The sequence below is a fragment of the Somniosus microcephalus genome, chromosome 18 (assembly GCF_052327205.1).
Source record: "Somniosus microcephalus isolate GS21.2 chromosome 18, FLI_Smic_1.0, whole genome shotgun sequence".
NCBI lineage: Eukaryota > Metazoa > Chordata > Chondrichthyes > Squaliformes > Somniosidae > Somniosus > Somniosus microcephalus.
Window position 1 is genome coordinate 73,570,980 of NC_141004.1, and position 16,954 is coordinate 73,587,933.

Genomic DNA, 16,954 nt, shown 5'->3' on the forward strand with positions numbered 1-16,954 from the left:
AATATGGCATTTGCTGAAGCCTTCACTCACCTTGACCTGCCATGTGAGATCATTAAACTTCTTACGGCATTGGATGAAGGACCTGGGGACCAACTGGTGGCTGTCAAATACTCAGATATCTCCTGCCACAGCCTCCTGCACATATGTGCCGATAGCTTCTTGGCGGCTTGTGGGAAGAGGACAGCCCGCCTCCCCTCCACAGCCACCACCAGTGACTCCAGAGCCGCGTCTGAGAAGCGTCTTACTCTCTCCCTCTGCTGACGCTCAGCCATCTCTACATAGTTGCTTGTGCTTCGAAGTGGAGTTCCAAGTGGAATGACAATGAGGTGCTGCTACATCAATGCACCTCCCCTTTAAGTACTGGATAAAGCCTAGGCCAAATAATACTTGGAATTAGACTGGACCCGATATTGCCCCACCTGTTGAGCAGTAAGCCAATGAGCAGCGGATTTAGTGCTGAGATCAGCACCATAATCATGTTAATGAGGACTGAGCTAAATAGCGCTGGGCCATGACACCGCCCATCTTCGGGCCATATCCAATTTCTAGGCCATAAAGTCCCAAAATAGTTTACTGCTGGGTTATCACCTTACAGATATTTCCTCACTGATGGATAACTGCTGATGTGTAAATTCACAAAGTTTCCAATCAATATATACTGTCAGCTGTTGAACTGTGTACCGTCTGCTCCCTGTACCATCTGCTCCGTGTACCGTCTGCTCCCTGTACCGTCTGCTCCATGTACCGTCTGCTTCCTGTACCATCTGCTCCCTGTACCGTCTGCTCCCTGTACCATCTGCTCCGTGTACCGTCTGCTCCCTGTACCGTCTGCTCCCTGTACCGTCTGCTCCCTGTACCGTCTGCTCCCTGCACCGTCTGCTCCCTGTACCGTCTGCTCCCTGTACCGTCTGCTCCGTGTACCGTCTGCTCCCTGTACCGTCTGCTCCCTGTACCGTCTGCTCCCTGTACCGTCTGCTCCCTGTACCATCTGCTCCCTGTACCGTCTGCTCCCTGTACCGTCTGCTCCGTGTACCGTCTGCTTCCTGTACCGTCTGCTCCCTGTACCATCTGCTCCCTGTACCGTCTGCTCCCTGTACCGTCTGCTCCGTGTACCGTCTGCTTCCTGTACCGTCTGCTCCCTGTACCATCTGCTCCGTGTACCGTCTGCTTCCTGTACCATCTGCTCCCTGTACCATCTGCTCCCTGTACCATCTGCTCCCTGTACCATCTGCTCCGTGAACGTCTGCTCCCTGTACCATCTGCTCCCTGTACCATCTGCTCCCTGTACCGCCTGCTCCCTGTACCATCTGCTCCGTGTACCGTCTGCTCCCTGTACCGTCTGCTCCCTGTACCGTCTGCTCCGTGTACCATCTGCTCCCTGTACCGTCTGCTTCCTGTACCATCTGCTCCCTGTACCATCTGCTCCCTGTACCATCTGCTCCGTGTACCGTCTGCTCCCTGTACCATCTGCTCCCTGTACCATCTGCTCCCTGTACCGTCTGCTCCCTGTACCATCTGCTCCGTGTACCGTCTGCTCCCTGTACCGTCTGCTCCCTGTACCGTCTGCTCCCTGTACCGTCTGCTCCATGTACCGTCTGCTTCCTGTACCATCTGCTCCCTGTACCGTCTCCTCCGTGTACCGTCTGCTCCCTGTACCGTCTGCTCCGTGTACCGCCTGCTCCGTGTACCGCCTGCTCCCTGTACCGTCTGCTCCGTGTACCGTCTGCTCCCTGTACTGTCTGCTCCGTGTACCGCCTGCTCCCTGTACCGTCTGCTCCGTGTACCGTCTGCTCCCTGTACTGTCTGCTCCGTGTACCGCCTGCTCCCTGTACCACCTGCTCCCTGTACCGTCTGCTCCGTGTACTGTCTGCTCCCTGTACCGTCTGCTCCCTGTACCGTCTGCTCCCTGTACCGTCTGCTCCGTGTACCGTCTGCTCCCTGTACCGTCTGCTCCCTGTACCGTCTGCTCCCTGTACCGTCTGCTCCCTGTACTGTCTGCTCCGTGTACCGTCTGCTCCCTGTACCGTCTGCTCCGTGTACCGTCTGCTCCGTGTACCGTCTGCTCCCTATACTGTCTGCTCCGTGTACCGCCTGCTCCCTGTACCGTCTGCTCCGTGTACCGTCTGCTCCGTGTACCGTCTGCTCCCTGTACCGTCTGCTCCGTGTACCGCCTGCTCCCTGTACTGTCTGCTCCGTGTACCGTCTGCTCCCTGTACCGTCTGCTCCGTGTACCGTCTGCTCCGTGTACCATCTGCTCCGTGTACCGTCTGCTCCGTGTACTGTCTGCTCCGTGTACCGCCTGCTCCGTGTACCGTCTGCTCCGTGTACCGTCTGCTCCCTGTACCGTCTGCTCCGTGTACCGTCTGCTCCCTGTACCGTCTGCTCCCTGTACCGTCTGCTCCGTGTACCGTCTGCTCCGTGTACCGTCTGCTCCCTGTACCGTCTGCTCCCTGTACCGTCTGCTCCGTGTACCGTCTGCTCCCTGTACCGTCTGCTCCCTGTACCGTCTGCTCCGTGTACTGTCTGCTCCCTGTACCGTCTGCTCCGTGTACCGTCTGCTCCCTGTACCGTCTGCTCCGTGTACCGTCTGCTTCGTGTGCCGTCTGCTCCGTGTACTGTCTGCTCCGTGTACTGTCTGCTCCCTGTACCGTCTGCTCCGTGTACCGTCTGCTCCGTGTACCGTCTGCTCCCTGTACCGTCTGCTCCCTGTACCGTCTGCTCCGTGTACCGTCTGCTTCGTGTACCGTCTGCTCCGTGTACCGCCTGCTCCGTGTACCGTCTGCTCCGTGTACCGTCTGCTCCGTGTACCGTCTGCTCCCTGTATCGTCTGCTCCGTGTACCGTCTGCTCCGTGTACTGTCTGCTCCCTGTACCGTCTGCTCCCTGTACCGTCTGCTCCGTGTACCGTCTGCTCCCTGTATCGTCTGCTCCCTGTACCATCTGCTCCGTGTACCGCCTGCTCCGTGTACCGTCTGCTCCGTGTACCGTCTGCTCCGTGTACCGTCTGCTCTCTGTACCGTCTGCTCCCTGTACCGTCTGCTCCGTGTACCGTCTGCTCCCTGTACCGTCTGCTCCCTGTACCGTCTGCTCCGTGTACCGTCTGCTCCCTGTACCGTCTGCTCCCTGTACCGTCTGCTCCGTGTACCGTCTGCTCCGTGTACCGTCTGCTCCCTGTACCGTCTGCTCCGTGTACCGTCTGCTCCGTGTACCGTCTGCTCCCTGTACCGTCTGCTCCGTGTACCGTCTGCTCCGTGTACCGTCTGCTCCGTGTACCGCCTGCTCCCTGTACCGTCTGCTCCCTGTATTGTCTGCTCCGTGTACCGCCTGCTCCGTGTACCGTCTGCTCCGTGTACTGTCTGCTCCGTGTACCGCCTGCTCCGTGTACCGCCTGCTCCGTGTACCGCCTGCTCCGTGTATGGTTTGACAGGTGATTACTGTATAATTGTGCCATGTCGTGGATGAATGTGTAAATGAAATTTTGATGCTGTTAACGTTGCTGTCAGAATTTAGCGGAACTGGAGAAGAGCCACACAGAGCAGCAGTCGGCTGTCCAGAGTGAGCTTCGCAAGGAGATGGCCCTGTTTCAGAAAAGGATTTTAATGGATACTGTAAGTAATATTGTAAAATTCTTTGACTCTAAAAGTGAGGTGGCTGAATTCAGATTGTTCAGTACACACCTTTATATAGTGCAGTCCACCCCATCTCCACATGGAAAACAAATCATAGAGTGATACAGCACAGAGGGAGGCCATTTGGCCCATCCTGCCTGTGCCGGCTCTTTGAAAGAGCTATCAATTAGTCCCACTCCCCCACTCTTTCTCTATAGCCCTACAATTTTTTCCCTTCAAGTATTTATCCAATTCCTATTTGAAAGTTATTATTGAATCTGCTTCCACCACCCTTTCCGTGTTGTGTGCAGAGCCCTAGCTGAGTGCAGCATCTCCCAGCAGTCCGTGCGCCTGTGTAGGTAACTGCTGCTGGTATATGAGACTGTATATATGAGAAGTGCCATACATGTTTTTCTAATGAGACAGTAAACCTCTTGTGATGTGCCAAAGAACAAATCGAGATGGTTTATCTTATTGAGTAGCAAACTCCACTGGGAAAAACTGCGAACCTGAAATCAAAACAGAAAGTGCTGCAAGAATATTTGTCAGTAGGACCTCTGCCCGAAGCATTTGAATTTTTTTTAAATTTGTTCATGGGATGTATTGCCCTTGAGAAGGTGGTGGTGAGCCGCCTTCTTGAACCGCTGCAGTCCGTGAGGTGAAGGTACTCCCACAGCGCTGTTAGGGAGGGAGTTCCAGGATTTTGATCCAGCGACTATGAAGGAACGGCGATATATTTCCAAGTCAGGATAGTGTGTGACTTGGAGGTGATGGTGTTCCCATGTGCCTGCTGCCCTTGTCCTTCTAGGTGGTAGAGATCGTGGTATTGGGAGGTGCTGTCGAAGAATCTTGTACACACTGCAGCCACAGTGCTCCGGGGGTGGAGGAAGTGAATGTTTAAAGTGGTGGATGGGGTGCCAATGAAGTGGGCTGCTTTGTCCTGGATGGTGTCGAGCTTCTTGAGTGTTGTTGGAGCTGCACTCATCCAGACAAGTGGAGAGTATTCCATCACACTCCTGACTTGTGCCTTGTAGATGGTGGAAAGGCTTTGGGGAGTCAGGAGGTGAGACACTCGCTGCAGAATACCCAGCCTCTGACCTGCTCTTGTAGCCGCAGTATTTATGTGGCTGGTCCAGTCACATTTCTGGTTAATGGTGACCCCCCCAGGATGTTGATGGTGGGGGATTCGACGATGGTAATGCCGTTGAATGTCAAGGGGCGGTGGTTAGTCTCTCTCTTGTTGGAGATAGTCATTGTCTGGTACTTGTGTGGTATGAATGTTACCTGCCACTTATCAGTCTAAGCCTGGATGTTGTCCAGGTCTTGCTGCGAGCGGGCACGGACTGCATCATTATCTGAGGAGTTGCGAATGGAACTGAACACTGTGCCAGTCGCATCAGCGACCATTCCAACTTCTGACCTTATGATGGAGGGAAGGTCATTGATGAAGCAGCTGAAGATGGTTGAGCCTAGGGCACTGCCCTGAGGAACTCCTGCAGTGATGTCCTGGGGCTGAGAGGATTGGCCTCTAACAACTACGACCAACTTCCTTTGTGCTGGGTATGACTCCAGTCAGTGGAGAGTTGCCCCCCGCCCCCCCCCCCCCGATACTGTGTGAGCCTGTATCAAACTGCCTCTCTCTCTCTTTGAATGCTGATGGACGGCTGCATATTTCCAGTATCTATTTTTTTATTCTTCTAACCAGAGATCTATCCTGGCAATTAGATACTGGGTCACAGTGATCCCGATTGGTTACAGAATCATAGTGTTCCCAATTGGATACAGGATCACACAGTGATCTCGATTAGAGACTGGATCACACGGCATTCCCAATTGGATACTGGATCACAGTGATCTCAATTAGATACTGGATCACAGTGATCCCAATTAGAGACTGGATCACACGACATTCCCAATTAGAGACTGGATCACAGTGATCCCAATTGGATACTGGATCACAGTGATCCCAATTAGATACTGGATCACACAGTGATCCCAATTGGATACTGGATCACAGTGATCCCAATTAGATACTGGATCAGACAGTGATCTCAATTAGAGACTGGAGCACACGGCATTCCCAATTGGATACTGGATCACAGTGATCCCAATTAGATACTGGATCACAGTGATCCCAATTAGAGACTGGATCACAGTGCTCCCAATTGGATACTGGATCACACAGTGATCTCAATTAGAGACTGGATCACACGGCATTCCCAATTGGATACTGGATCACACAGCATTCCCAATTGGATACTGGATCCCAATGATCCCAATTGGACACTGGATCCCAATGATCCCAATTGGATACTGGATCACACAATGATCCCAATTGGACACTGGATCACAATGATCCCAATTGGATACTGGATTACAGTGATCCCAATTGGATACTGGATCATAGTGATCCCAATTGGATACTGGATCACAGTGATCCCAATTGGATACTGGATCACACAGTCATCCCAATTGCTTCTCCTCTTGCTGACATGTTTTAATTGGTTTAGACACTTCCGCGCTTCCCCTTCCATGCCCCCGCCCCAATGAGCCCCCGATAATAGCAAGGATAGAGACGCGTCTTAGTTGATTGGTACATCAGTCCTTGGCATTTTGTGCCAGGAGTGTCCAGTCTTGCATCAAGACCTGTCCCTATAAGAGGTGATACAGTATGGTATGTCCTGAACATTTGGAATAACCTCTAGGACGCCACGCAGGCATGCAACACTACCTCCTCAATCGGCTTGACTTGTGTTCCAGCATGTAGCTAGCGACAACATAATGGCCCAGAAATTCGGGTCGGGGGCTTGCCGCGCATGCAAGCCCCCGATATGCACTTACCCGATGCGCCGGCCGTTGAGCTTCAGGGACGCCTGGAATTGCTGTTTTAAAATGTTGACTCCCGGGCAGCGTCTGACGTCGCGCCGCCCAGGAGTGCAGCCAGCGCGAAGCCTGTAGCGCGCTGTGCAACTGAGACACGCCCCTTGAGGTCTCAGTTTAATAGGACACGCCCCCAATGTTTCTCACAAGCTGCTAAGCATTTTTACATGCAAAGCAGCATTTTAAATAGGTTTTTGGTATTTTTATGAAGCTTTTGGTAACTTTTATAAACTTTTAAAAACGTTTACATTATTTTGAAGAATCTGAAGTAGTTTTAAACAGAATTAAAGCAATTTAAAGACTTTTAAAAGCCCTAAAAGATTTTTTTTTATTCCATTTATTTATTTAGCAATGTCGTCATCATACGTGTCTTCACACTGTTCCCTTTGGGGAACTGTATGAAGTGGTGGAAGGATTTATGGCCGTGATTAACGCTCATTCCGTGACCATAACCATCTTTGAACCAGCCATTAGGGTGGTTAGTCCTATGGCGGGAGGGTTTTACGGGCTCCCACAAGCTATACAAGGAGGGGGGGCCACCCACACCCACGAACGCAAATATCCCACTGGATGTCAACCCAGAATTTAGAGCCGGAGCTCCGACTCCACTTGCCGGGACTGTCTGGAGCGGGGTTCGAAACCCTACCCCGTCTGCCCAGCGGCGGGGATCCTACTGCTACGCCAAAGGCCCAATCCGATTAGCAACGTGAAATGGCTGGAATGAGCACAATTCACGGCATTAAAAGAACTCACAATTGAACTGATGACGACCTCAGCAATCTCCTCAACGAGGTGGAGGCGCAGCGCCTGCTCATCATTGGTAATGAGAAGTCCAAGGCGCCGCAAAAAGGACAGATGATAGCTTGGTCTTTCAAGTGGCAGCATAGGGCTCCAGTCATGGGGAGGGAAAAGGCGCAGGAAACGTATGGGTGTCACCTTTTGCGCGGAGTGGGCCTTTTGCGTAGCGGTAAGCATCCCCGCCGCTGGGCCAGAAGGGGTAGGGTTTCGAACCCCGCTCCAGACAGTCCCGGCAAGTGGAGTCGGAGCTCCAACTATAAATTCTGGGTGGACATCCAGCGGGATACTTGCGTCCTCGGGTGTGGGTGGCCCCCCCCCCCTCAGATGGGTTGTGGGAGCCCGTAAAACCCTCACGCCATAGGACTAACCACCCTAATGGCTGGTATGAAGATGGTTATGGTCACGGAAGGAGTGTTAACGTGGCCAGAAATCCTTCCACCACTTCATACAGTTCCCGAAAGGGAACAGTGTGAGGATACGTACGACGATGACCTCTTGCGCAATGCACCTCCTTGGACCCTCAGTCGCAGATGCGAGGGGGAAAATCGTGCAATTGTTAAATTTTTCATTTTTATTGACATGTAAAATGTTGGCCCAGTAATTCCCTTCCAAACGCGCGAGTACGGTCGGGGTACTTACGCGTCTGGCCGGAGGAAATGCCGGTTTTCAGCATGCACAGCGCATGCGGGGAAAACCGGCATTTCCTGTCCTCTGAACGAAGGGGTTCAGAGGCAGAACGCGTGCGACTGTACAGGCAGCGCGTGCGCAGTAAAATTCGCCGCTTTCATTCATGCTTTCAGTGAGGTCAAGTCCTTACAACTTACACATGAAAAAAGCATGAGTACAGTTGCTCCAGAGGCTGCGGAGGAAGATATTTCTTATCGTGGAGCTTCTGAAAGGCAATATTTTTGTTTGGGAAAGGGAGGAAAGTTATTTTAAGAAATGCTGAGGTAAGTTTTAATGTTTATTTTTGTTTTTTAAAACGGGTTTTCAGTACTGTAGGTAGAAGGATCAATTGTGGCTATGTGAATTGAATTTGCTGTGTTTATTAAATGTGAAAATGACTCCAACATTTTTAAGAAAGAAACTTTTCATCAGTAATATATTCTTTTAAGTAATTATGTGTGTATGTCTGTATATATTCCTTGGCGTGTATGTATATATTCCTTTACTTATGTGTATGAATGTATGTATTTAATTATGACTTTCAGAGAAAGTAACTTATTGGAAAATCATAATTAAAAACATACATTCATACACATAAATAAAGGAATATAAAACATACATACATATACGTAAAGGAATATATGCGGACATACATACATAATTACTTATTACTGATGAAAAGTTTCTTTCTTAAAAGTGTTGGAAATGTTACATTACTCATTTTAGAACACTCATTCTCACATTCAATTCACACAGCCACAATTGCTCCTTCTACCTACCGTACTGAAAACCCGTTTAAAAAAAAAATTTAAACTTTAAAACTTACCTCAGCATTTCTTAAAATAACTTTCCTCCCTTTCCCAAACAAAAATATTGCCTTTCAGAAGCTCCACGATAAAATATATCTTCCTCCGCAGCCTTGGAGCAACTTTACACATGCTTTTTTCAAGTGTAACTTGTAAGGACTTACCCTCACTGAATCCATGAATGAAATCGACGAAGTTCACTGCGCAAGCGCTGCCTGTGCAGTCGCACGCGCTGTGCCTCTGAACCCCTTCGTTCAGAGGACTGGAAATGCCGGTTTTCCCCGCATGCGCTGTGCATGCTGAACACGGACATTTCCTCCGGCCAGACGCGTGAGTACCCCGACCGTACTCACGCGTTCAGAGAGGAATTACTGGGCGATTGTTCGTGTTTTTTCGACCTGTAGCATGGAACCAGGTGATGTGATATTTCTAAACACTAATGCACTTAGCATGAGGAATAAAACAACTGAATTAAAAGTGCAAATTCAGCTTAAAGGGTATGACGTAGTGGCCATCACAGAGACCTGGCTACAAGCTGGGTGTGATTGGGAGATATATATTCCAGGATATAGGTCTTTAGAAAGGACAGGGACATTGGAAAAAGCGGAGTAGCAATATTGATAAGTGACCACAACATGATTGTATCTGATATTAGGTTTGAGAGGGAGAAGGGTCAATCACAAACCAAGATTTTAAATTTAGGTAAGGCTGACTTTGGAGGGATGAGGCTGGAACTGACAACAATAAACTGGGCGGAACTAGTAACGGATAAAACTGCGGATGAACTGTGGGAGATGTTCAAAAAAGTATTTGGTATATTACAAGACCTGTACCTACCCCTAAAGGGCAAGAGCTCTATGTGTGTAATTAAACAACCTTGGTCAACAAGGAAAGTGAGAGATAGTATAAAAGAAAGGGCTTATACAAAGAACAGTAGAGTTCCCGCGGACTGGGAGAGACAGAAAGAACAGCAAAGAGATACAAGGAATGTGGCATGAACTGAAAAAAGGAATACGAGATAAAGCTTGTGAGGAATATCAAGGACAATACCATATTAAGAGAAAGATAGTGGCTCAGGGTAATGTGAGCCCCTTAATGACAGACACAGGCAAATAGTGTAATTGGAAATCAGGAAATGACAGACTTACTAAATAGCTACTTTGTATCAGTCTTCACAGCAGAGGATGAGAAAATACCAGAGATACAAGCAAAACTAAAATATAAATCAAGGGCAGGAACTAACTAGAATCAGTAAAAGTAAAAAAAATGGTGATGGAGAAACTAATGAGCTTAAAGATTGACAAATTAAAGATTACTAGAATCTGTTATTAGGGACAGAGTGACTGAGCATTTGAACAAATATGAACTGATGAGAGAGAGCCAGTATCGATTTGTAAAGGGTAAGTCATGTCTAACTAACCTTGTTGAATTTATAGAGGAGGCAACTAACGTGCTGGATAAGGGAGTGTCAATGGATGATATTTATATGGACTTCCAGAAGGCATTATCATAGAATGGTTACAGCACAGAAGAAGGCCATTTGGCCCGTCGAGCCCGTGCCGGCTCTCTGCAAGAGCACTTCAGATAGTCCCACTCCTCCGCCCTTTCCCCCTAGCCCTGCAAATTTTTTTCCTTCAGGTACTTATCCAACTCCCTTTTGAAAGCCGTGATTGAATCTGCCCCCACCACCCTTTCAGGCAGTGCATTCCAGATCCTAACCACTCGCTGAGTAAAAAAGTTTTTCCTCATGTTGCCTTTGGTTCTTCTGCCAATCACCTTAAATCTGTGTCCTCTGGTTCTCGACCCTTCCGCCAATGGGAACAGTTTCTCTCCATCTACTCTGTCCAGACCCCTCATGATTTTGAACACCTCTATCAAATCTCTTCTCAATCTTCTCTGCTCTAAGGAGAACAACCCCAGCTTCTCCAGTCTGTCCACGTAACTGAAGTCCCTCATCCCTGGAAACATTCTCGTAAATCTTTTCTGCACCCTCTCTAAGAACATAAGAAATAGGAGCAGGAGTCGGCCATTTGGCCCTTCGAGCCTGCTCCACCATTCAATGAGATCATGGCTGATCTTCTACCTCAACTCCACTTTCTTGCACTATCCCCATATCCTTTGATTCCCTTAATATCTAAAAATCTATCGATCTCTGTCTTGAATATACTCAACGACTGAGCCTCCACAGCCCTCTGGGGTAGAGAATTCTCCTCAGCCCAGTCCTAAATGGCCGACTCCTTATTCTGAGAGTCTGACCCCTGGTTCTAGACTCCCCAGCCAGGGGAAACATCTACCCTGTCAAGCCCTGTAAGAATGTTGTATGTTTCAATGAGATCACCTCTCATTCTTTTAAACTCTAGAGAATATAGGCCTAGTCTCCTCAATCTCTCCTCATAGGACAATCTCCCCATCCCAGAGACCAGTCTGGTGAACCTTCGTTGCACTCCCTCTTAGGTAAGGAGACCAAAACTGTACACAATACTCCAGGTGTGGTCTCAGCAGGGCCCTATATAATTGTAGTAAGACGTCTTTACTCTTATACTCAAATCCTCTTGTAATAAAGGCCAACATACCATTTGTTTTCCTAATTGCTTGCTGTACCTGCATGTTAACTTTCAGTGATTTGTGTGCAAGGACACCCAGGTCCCTCTGAACACCAACATTTCCCAATCTCTCACCATTTAAAAAATACCCTGCTTTTCTATTTTTCCTACCAAAGTGGATAACTTCACATTTCTCCACATTATATTCCATTTGCCATGTTCTTGCCCACTCACTGAGCCTGTCTATATCTCCTTGAAGCCTCCTTGCATCCTCCTCACAACTTACATTCCCAGCTTTGTATCATCAGCAAACTTGGATATATTACATTTGGTCCCCTCATCCAAATCATTGATGTAGATTGTGAATAGCTGAGGCTCAAGCACTGATTCTTGCGGTACCCCACTAGTTACAGCCTGCCAACCCGAAAATGACCCGTTTATTCCTACTCTCTGTTTTCTGTCCATTAATCAATCCTCAGTCCATGCTAGTATATTACCCCCAATCCCATGAGCCCTAATTTTGTTTAATAACCTCTTGTGTGGCACCTTATCGAATGCCTTCTGAAAATAAGGCTCCTTTACTACAAGGTTATTAATTAACCCTTTCTCATTGCAGAATACTAGATCTAAAATACATACTGATCTAGAAAACTATCTTGCATACATTCTATGAATTCATCCTCCACACTATTACTGCAAATTTGGTTGCCCAGTCTATATGTAGGTTAAAGTCCCCCATGATCACTCTATTACTAAGGCCTTCACTTCCTTCCTAAAGTACAGTGCCCAGAATTGGACACAGTGCTCCAGTTGAGGCAGAAGCAGTGTTTTATACAGGTTCATCATCATTTCAAAATTCCCATCCTTGTTTTCAAATCCCTCCATGGCCTCGCCCCTCCCTATCTCTGTAATCTCCTCCAGCCCCACAACCCCCCTGAGATATCTGCGCTCCTCTAATTCTGCCCTCTTGAGCATCCTTGATTATAATCGCTCAATCATTGGTGACCGTGCCTTATGTTGCCTAGGCCCTAAGCTCTGGAATTCCCTGCCTAAATCTCACCGCCTTGCTACCTCTCTCTCCTCCTTTAAGACGCTCCTTAAAACCTACCTCTTTGACCAAGCTTTTGGTCACCTGCCCTAATTTCTCCTTATGTGGCTCGGTGTCAAATTTTTTGTCTTATAATACTCCTGTGCAGCGCCTTGGGACGTTTTACTACGGTAAAGGCGCTATATAAATACAAGTTGTTGTTGTGTCCACGCTTTTGTACTCTTTACCTCTATTTATGAAGCCCAGGATCCCGTAAGCTTTTTTAACCGCTTTCTCAGCCTGCCCTGCCACTTTCAACGACTTGTGCACATATACCTCATGGTCTCTCTGTTCATATACCCCCTTTAGGATTGTACCCTTTAGTTTATATTTCCTCTCTTCATTCTTTCTACCAAAATGTACCACTTTGCACTTTTCTGCGTTAAATTTCAACTGCTACGTGTCCGCCCATTCCAACAACCTGTCTGTCCTCTTGAAGTCTATCACTATCCTCCTCACTGCTCACTATACTTCCAACTTTTGTGTCATCTGCAAATTTTGAAATTGTGCCCTGTACACCCACAACCAAGTCATATCAAGAAAAGCAGTGGTCCTAGAACCGACCCCTGGAGAACACCACTGTGTACCTTCCTCCGGTCCGAAAAACAACCGTTCATCACCACTCTCTGTTTCCTGTCACATAGCCAATTCCGTATCCATGCTGCCACTATCCCTTTTATTCCATGGGCTTCAACTTTGCTGGCAAGCCTATTTTGTGGCACGTTGTCGAACGCCTTTTGGAAATCCATGTCCACTATGTCAACTGCATTGCCCTCATCAACCCGCTCTGTTACCTCATCAAAAAACTCGATCAAGGTAGTTAAACACGATTTGCCTTTAACAAATCTGTGCTAGCTTTCCTTAATTAATCCACAATTATCCAAGTAACTGTTAATTTTGTCCCTGATTATTGTTTCTAAAAGCTTCCCTGAGGTTAAACTGACTGGCCTGTCGTTGCTGGGTTTATCTTTACACCCTTTTTTGAACAAGGGTGTAACATTTACAATTCTCCAGTCCTCTGGCACCACCCGTTTCTAAGGAGGATTGGAAGATTATGGCCAGTACCTCCGCAATTTCCACCTTTACTTCCCTTAGCATCCTAGGATGCATCCCATCCGGCCCTGGTGACTTATCTACTTTAAATACAGCCAGCCTTTCTAGTACCTAAGCAAAGGAGAGAAACACAAAGGGCCAAACTAATTCATAATGAGAGTGTGAAAAAAGCAAGCCTGAAGGCTTTGTATCTTAATGCTAGAAGCATTAGGAACAAGGTGGATGAATTAGTTGTGGAAATAGAGGTAAACAAGTATGATTTGATTGGGATTACAGAAACGTGGCTGCAGGGTGGGCAAGGCTGGGAACTTAACATCCAGGGATATACAATATTTAGGAAGGATCGGCAAAAAGGTAGGGGAGGTGGGGTAGCATTGCTGGTAAAGGAGGGGATTAATGCAATGGAAAGGAAGGATATTAACTCGGATGAAACGGAATCTGTATGGGTAGAAATGAGAAATAGCAAGGGGAGAAAAACGTTAGTGGGTGTGATATATAGGCCTCCAAATAGTAATATGGAGGTGAGGGAAGGCATAAAAAGGGAAATTAGAGAAGCGTGCGATAAGAGCACAGCTGTCATCATGGGTGACTTTAATTTACATATTGATTGGACTACCCAAATTAGTAAAAATTCTGAGGAGGAGGAATTCCTGGAATGTTTTCGGGACGGTTATCTGGACCAATATGTCGAGGAGCCGACTCGAGATCAGGCCATTTTAGACTGGGTATTGTGCAATGAGAAGGGACTTATCACCAATCTTCTTGTACGAGGCCCCTTGGGTCAGAGCGATCATAATATGATCGAGCTCTCAGTCGAGATGGAGAGTGAGGAAATTGAATCAGAGACTAAGGTCCAGAACTTAAATAAAGGGAATTACGAGGGTATGAGATGGGAATTGGGTAAGATTGATTGGGTGGTGTTTCTGGGGGGATTGACAGTGGATAGACAATGGCAAGCATTCAAAGATAGAATGGAAGAATTCCAGAACATGTTTATACCGGTTTGGCATAAAAATAAACCTAAAAAGGTGACTCAACCGTGGATAACGAGGGAAATTAGGGACAGCATAAAATCAAAAAAAAGGGCATATCAACTGGCAAAAAAAAGCACCAGACCGGAAGATTGGGGGCAGTACAGGATACAGCAGAAGAGGACAAAGGGATTAATCAGGAAGGGGAAAATAGAATACGAAAGTAAACTTGCAGCAAAAATAAAGACAGACTGCAAAAGCTTTTATCGGTATATCAGGAGGAAAAGACTGGTAAAATCCCAAGTCGGTCCCCTGCAGTCCGATTCGGGAGAATATATAATGGAGAATAAGGAAATGGCAGACCAATTAAACTCATACTTTGGTTCTGTATTCACAAAGGAGGACACAAATAACCTCCCAGGAATATCGGCAAACATAGGGACTAATGAGAGGGAGGAGCTGACAGAAATTAGTATCTCTAGGGATATGGTGTTGGGTAAGTTGAGGGGACTGAAGGCCGACAAATCCCCGGGGCCTGATAAACTACATCCTAGGGTACTTAAGGAGGTGGCCCTGGAGATAGCAGATGCTCTAAGGATCATCTTCCGGAACTCCATTGACTCGGGAACAGTACCCGTGGATTGGAGGGTAGCTAATGTTACCCCAATATTTAAAAAGGGGGGTAGAGAGAAAGCAGGGAATTATAGACCAGTAAGCCTTACATCGGTTGTGGGCAAAATGCTAGAGTCCATTATTAAGGATAAAATAGCGGAGCACTTGACAAATGGGGAAAGGATCGGACAGAGTCAACATGGATTTACAAAGGGTAAATCGTGTTTGACTAATCTGCTGGAATTTTTTGAGGAAGTAACTGGTAAAATAGATGGGGGAGAGCCAGTGGATGTGGTGTACCTTGACTTCCAGAAAGCCTTCGATAAGGTTCCACACAAAAGATTGTCATGCAAAATTAAGGCTCATGGGATTGGGGGCAAAGTATTAACGTGGATAGAGAACTGGCTGGCGGATAGAAAACAGAGAGTTGGAATAAACGGCTCGTTTTCAGAGTGGCAGGCAGTGACCAGCGGGGTGCCGCAAGGATCTGTCCTGGGACCCCAGCTGTTCACAATATATATAAATGATCTGGATCAGGGAATTGGATGCAATATTTCCAAATTCGCTGACGACACTAAACTAGGAGGAGGGGTGGGCTCTGATGAGGATGTCAGGAGGCTACAGTGCGATTTGGACAGGTTGGGGGAATGGGCGGATACGTGGCAGATGCACTATAATGTGGATAAATGCGAGGTTATCCACTTTGGGGGTAAAAACAGGAGGGTAGATTATTATCTAAATGGCAATAGATTGGGAGATGGGGAAGTGCAGAGGGACCTGGGTGTTCTTGTGCACCAGTCACTGAAGGAGAGCATGCAGGTGCAACAGGCGATTAAGAAGGCAAATGGTATGTTGGCCTTCATATCAAGGGGGTTCGAGTATAGGAATAGGGATACCTTACTACAGCTGTACAAGGTGCTGGTGAGACCGCATCTGGAGTATTGTGTACAGTTTTGGTCGCCCCATCTGCGGAAGGATGTTCTTGCCATGGAAAGAGTGCAACGGCGATTCACCAGGCTGATACCTGGAATGGCGGGAATGACCTACGAAGAGAGATTAAATAGTTTGGGCTTGTACTCACTGGAGTTTAGAAGATTGAGAGGGGATCTCATCGAAACATATAAAGTTATGGCAGGCCTGGACAGGCTGAATTCAGAGAGAATGTTTCCAATGGCCAGGGAGCACAGAACCAGGGGCCACAGTCTAAAAATAGCGGGCAAATCATTTAAAACAGAGATGAGGAAGAATTTCTTCACTCAAAGAGTGGTGAGCCTGTGGAATTCCCTGCCACAGAGGGCTGTGAAGGCTAATTCAATAAATATTTTCAAGAGAGAATTGGATATATTTCTGAAGGCTAAGGGGATTAAGGGTTACGGAGAAAAGGCGGGGACGGGGTACTGAACTGGTAAGATCAGCTATGATCTCAGACGAGGATCAGCCATGATCTCATTGAATGGCGGAGCAGGCTCGAAGGGCCGAATGGCCTACTCCTGTTCCTATCTCTATGTTACCTCTTTATCAATTTTTATCCCATTCAGTATCTCCTCTACCTCTGCCTTCACTATGACTTTGGCAGCATCTTCTTCCTTGGTGAAGACAGATGCAAAGTACTCCTTTTTACACCTCAGCCTCCATGCGTAGGTTTCCTTTTTGGTCCCTAATCGGCCCCACCCCTCTTACTACCAATTTATTATTTATATGTAGTAAATAGGTTCGATAAGATTCCACGTAAGAAACTGTTAATAAAAATGAGAGTGCATGGAATTGGAGTCAACTTATTGACATGGGTAGAGACTTGGTTAGGAGGTAGAAGATAGAGTAGGGATATTGTGTATGTAATCAGATTGGCAGGATGTGACAAGTGGTGTCCCCCAGGGATCTGTTCTGGGCTTCAAACTTTTCACTGTATTTATAAATTACTTGATGAAGGA

General features: G+C 47.5%; 1 protein-coding gene across 3 annotated transcripts in view; it reads left to right on the forward strand.

Annotated features, from left to right (window-relative positions):
* The window catches only part of sycp3 (synaptonemal complex protein 3), a 140,017-nt gene that overhangs the window by 118,310 nt on the left and 4,753 nt on the right, over window positions 1–16,954 (forward strand). For all 3 annotated transcript variants that reach the window (XM_086011680.1, XM_086011681.1, XM_086011679.1), the window contains exon 8: window positions 3,503–3,607. In XM_086011680.1, coding sequence (XP_085867806.1) covers window positions 3,503–3,607 — 105 coding nt within the window. The remainder of the gene's footprint in view (window positions 1–3,502; window positions 3,608–16,954) is intronic.